Source organism: Alexandromys fortis, unplaced genomic scaffold, assembly GCF_014885135.2.
Source record: "Alexandromys fortis isolate MF-2015 unplaced genomic scaffold, M_Fortis_MF-2015_v1.1 scaffold_3, whole genome shotgun sequence".
Taxonomy (NCBI): Eukaryota; Metazoa; Chordata; class Mammalia; order Rodentia; family Cricetidae; genus Alexandromys; species Alexandromys fortis.
In genome coordinates, this window is record NW_026067909.1 from 9033800 (window position 1) to 9036052 (window position 2253).

Consider the following 2253-nt stretch of genomic DNA (forward strand, 5'->3'; position numbering starts at 1 on the left):
AGTGTTGAGGGGGAGGACAGCCTCCCACCCCCAGGATTGGCCTATGGGTTGGTGAGGTGTTCCTCCATGTACTTACCAGCACTGTGGCAGGTGCCAGCAACCAGAGGATTGCCAGAGCCCAGCCTCATCCATGTCAGATCATGCAGCTTCTAAGAGGCAACAGCTACAAGGTTCAGCCTTTGAAATGATAGCCAAGTGTAGCTAATAATAAACCAGTGCGTTAGGCCAAGGAAGAAGATTGTTTTATTGGCTGATGAGTCACCCTCCTTCTCAATGACACGTTATAAAATCTTTGTTTTTCCTCAGGAAATTCCCACAAGTTTACAGCGGGAGCCCAGAAGCACCATGGCTGTTCTTGGCATCACTATTGCCTTGCTGGTGTGGGTGGTCACCCTCCTGATCATATCTGTCTGGAAACAGATCTATAGCAGTTGGAACCTACCCCCAGGACCCTTCCCACTTCCTTTCTTTGGAAATGTTTCTCAGCTGGATTTGAAGGATATCCCCAAGTCCTTCACCAAGGTAAGAGAAAAATTGCTGCATCAAGGAAACAAGTTAGAGATTAGATATCATGATATTCGCATTACATCTATTTTACAGTCCAGTTCATCTTGGACATGGAACACTCACAGTGAGTAGTGCCATGCATGACCAGATGCTCCATGCAGCTGGAATTATTAGGAGATACTAGTGTTGCTGATAGCATCATGTGCCAACTGTGATACAATAACAGGTGTACTCCAGCTGGCATCAGTCTTTGTCTAAGAACAGACTGAAAGGGAAAATGGAAATATTGAGCCAACTGTGATTCACCAGGATAACAGCATCTGCCTTTTGCTAATTCTGTGAACACTGCATGGGCTAGCCAACACCAAAATGCTTCTAGGCATGAAATTGAGGTTTGATGTCTGTCTTCCAGGTTGTCTTTGCCAATGACAGGGTAGCTATAGGTTTCAGGATCATTGACTCCAAGTCAGCTGGTAGTATCCTGGCATGTAGAGCCTTAACTTTGGGAACAAATAGGGTGATTAATATTGTCACTTATTAAACAACCACAGAGAAGAGAATTGTGTCTGGATGGAGGAAAGGCCTGCAAACGCAGCAAACTTTAGGTGCAGAGAGTCTCTCCACAACAGACTGGACAAATATGACCTTTTCCCCAAAGTCCTCTAACTCTCCATGAATAGCGGGAACAATAACAGGAGATGAGGGTAGTCTAGAGTAGGGAGTCATCCCGTCTAACCCCTGCTCCACTTTGTGCATTGGCCCCTGTAGCTGGCAAAGCGTTTCGGGCCAGTATTCACACTACACCTGGGCTCAAGGCGCATCGTGGTCCTGCACGGCTACAAGGCTGTCAAGGAGGTGCTACTGAACCACAAAAATGAGTTCTCTGGCCGGGGGGACATTCCTGTGTTCCAGGAGTATAAGAACAAGGGTAAGTTGGCTTTCTGGGCCGTTGGAGGGGGGCACACTAACAGGGAGAGTGATGTACATACCATTTAGTCCCCCCGATATTAACAGACTGTAGTGACAGTAATAGAATGAAGAGAGAAAGGCAAAGACTCAGGTGATGGATTGTACCTGCGTGGAACCTGCTTTGAGAGTTGTACTGAGTAGGTACTGTGAACCCCATGAGAGGCCCTCTAGGCCCACACCCTTACCATAGCACTGATCAACTCACAGAGAAAGGCAGATAGGCTGTTTCTGAACCCAGGAAATCTCCCCCTGATGATCCATCCATCTTCGGTGCCTTGTACTTTTCTGCACTTTTTGGGATTCTTTACACACAGCCTCAACTGTCAACTGAAGTGTAGATGGTTCCAGACACCCAAGTGCTTTCACTTAGCATGAGGTAATTCACCTGCCTGGCATTCTTTTTTTTTTTTAATTGAGAAAAGGAAAAAAAAATTTCCGCCTCCTCCCAGCCTCCCATTTCCCTCCCCCCCCCCCCCCCAATTTCCGCCTCCTCCCAGCCTCCCATTTCCCTCCCCCTCCTCCCACCCTTCTCCCCCTCCTCCCCCTCCTCTCCCCATCCCCCCACTCCTCTCCCCCTCCCTCTCCAATCCAGAGAGCAGTCAGGGTTCCCTGACCTGTGGAAAGTCCAAGGTCCTCCCCACTCCGTCCATGTCTAGGAAGGTGAACATCCAAACTGGCTAGGCTCCCACCAAGCCGGAACATGAAGTAGGATCAAAACCCCGTGCCATTGTCCTTGGCTTCTCTTCAGCCCTCATTGTTCGCCATGATCAGAGAGTC

The 2253-nt window shown here is 48.6% G+C and overlaps 1 protein-coding gene across 1 annotated transcript in view; it reads left to right on the plus strand.

Annotated features, from left to right (window-relative positions):
* The first annotated feature begins 294 nt into the window (after positions 1 to 294).
* Positions 295 to 2253, plus strand: part of Cyp2e1 (cytochrome P450 family 2 subfamily E member 1) — an 11649-nt gene continuing 9690 nt past the window's right edge. Inside the window, exons 1-2 of the mRNA XM_050136687.1 lie at positions 295 to 522; positions 1276 to 1435. Of these exons, the coding sequence (XP_049992644.1) occupies positions 346 to 522; positions 1276 to 1435 (337 nt within the window). The 5' untranslated portion in view covers positions 295 to 345. The remainder of the gene's footprint in view (positions 523 to 1275; positions 1436 to 2253) is intronic.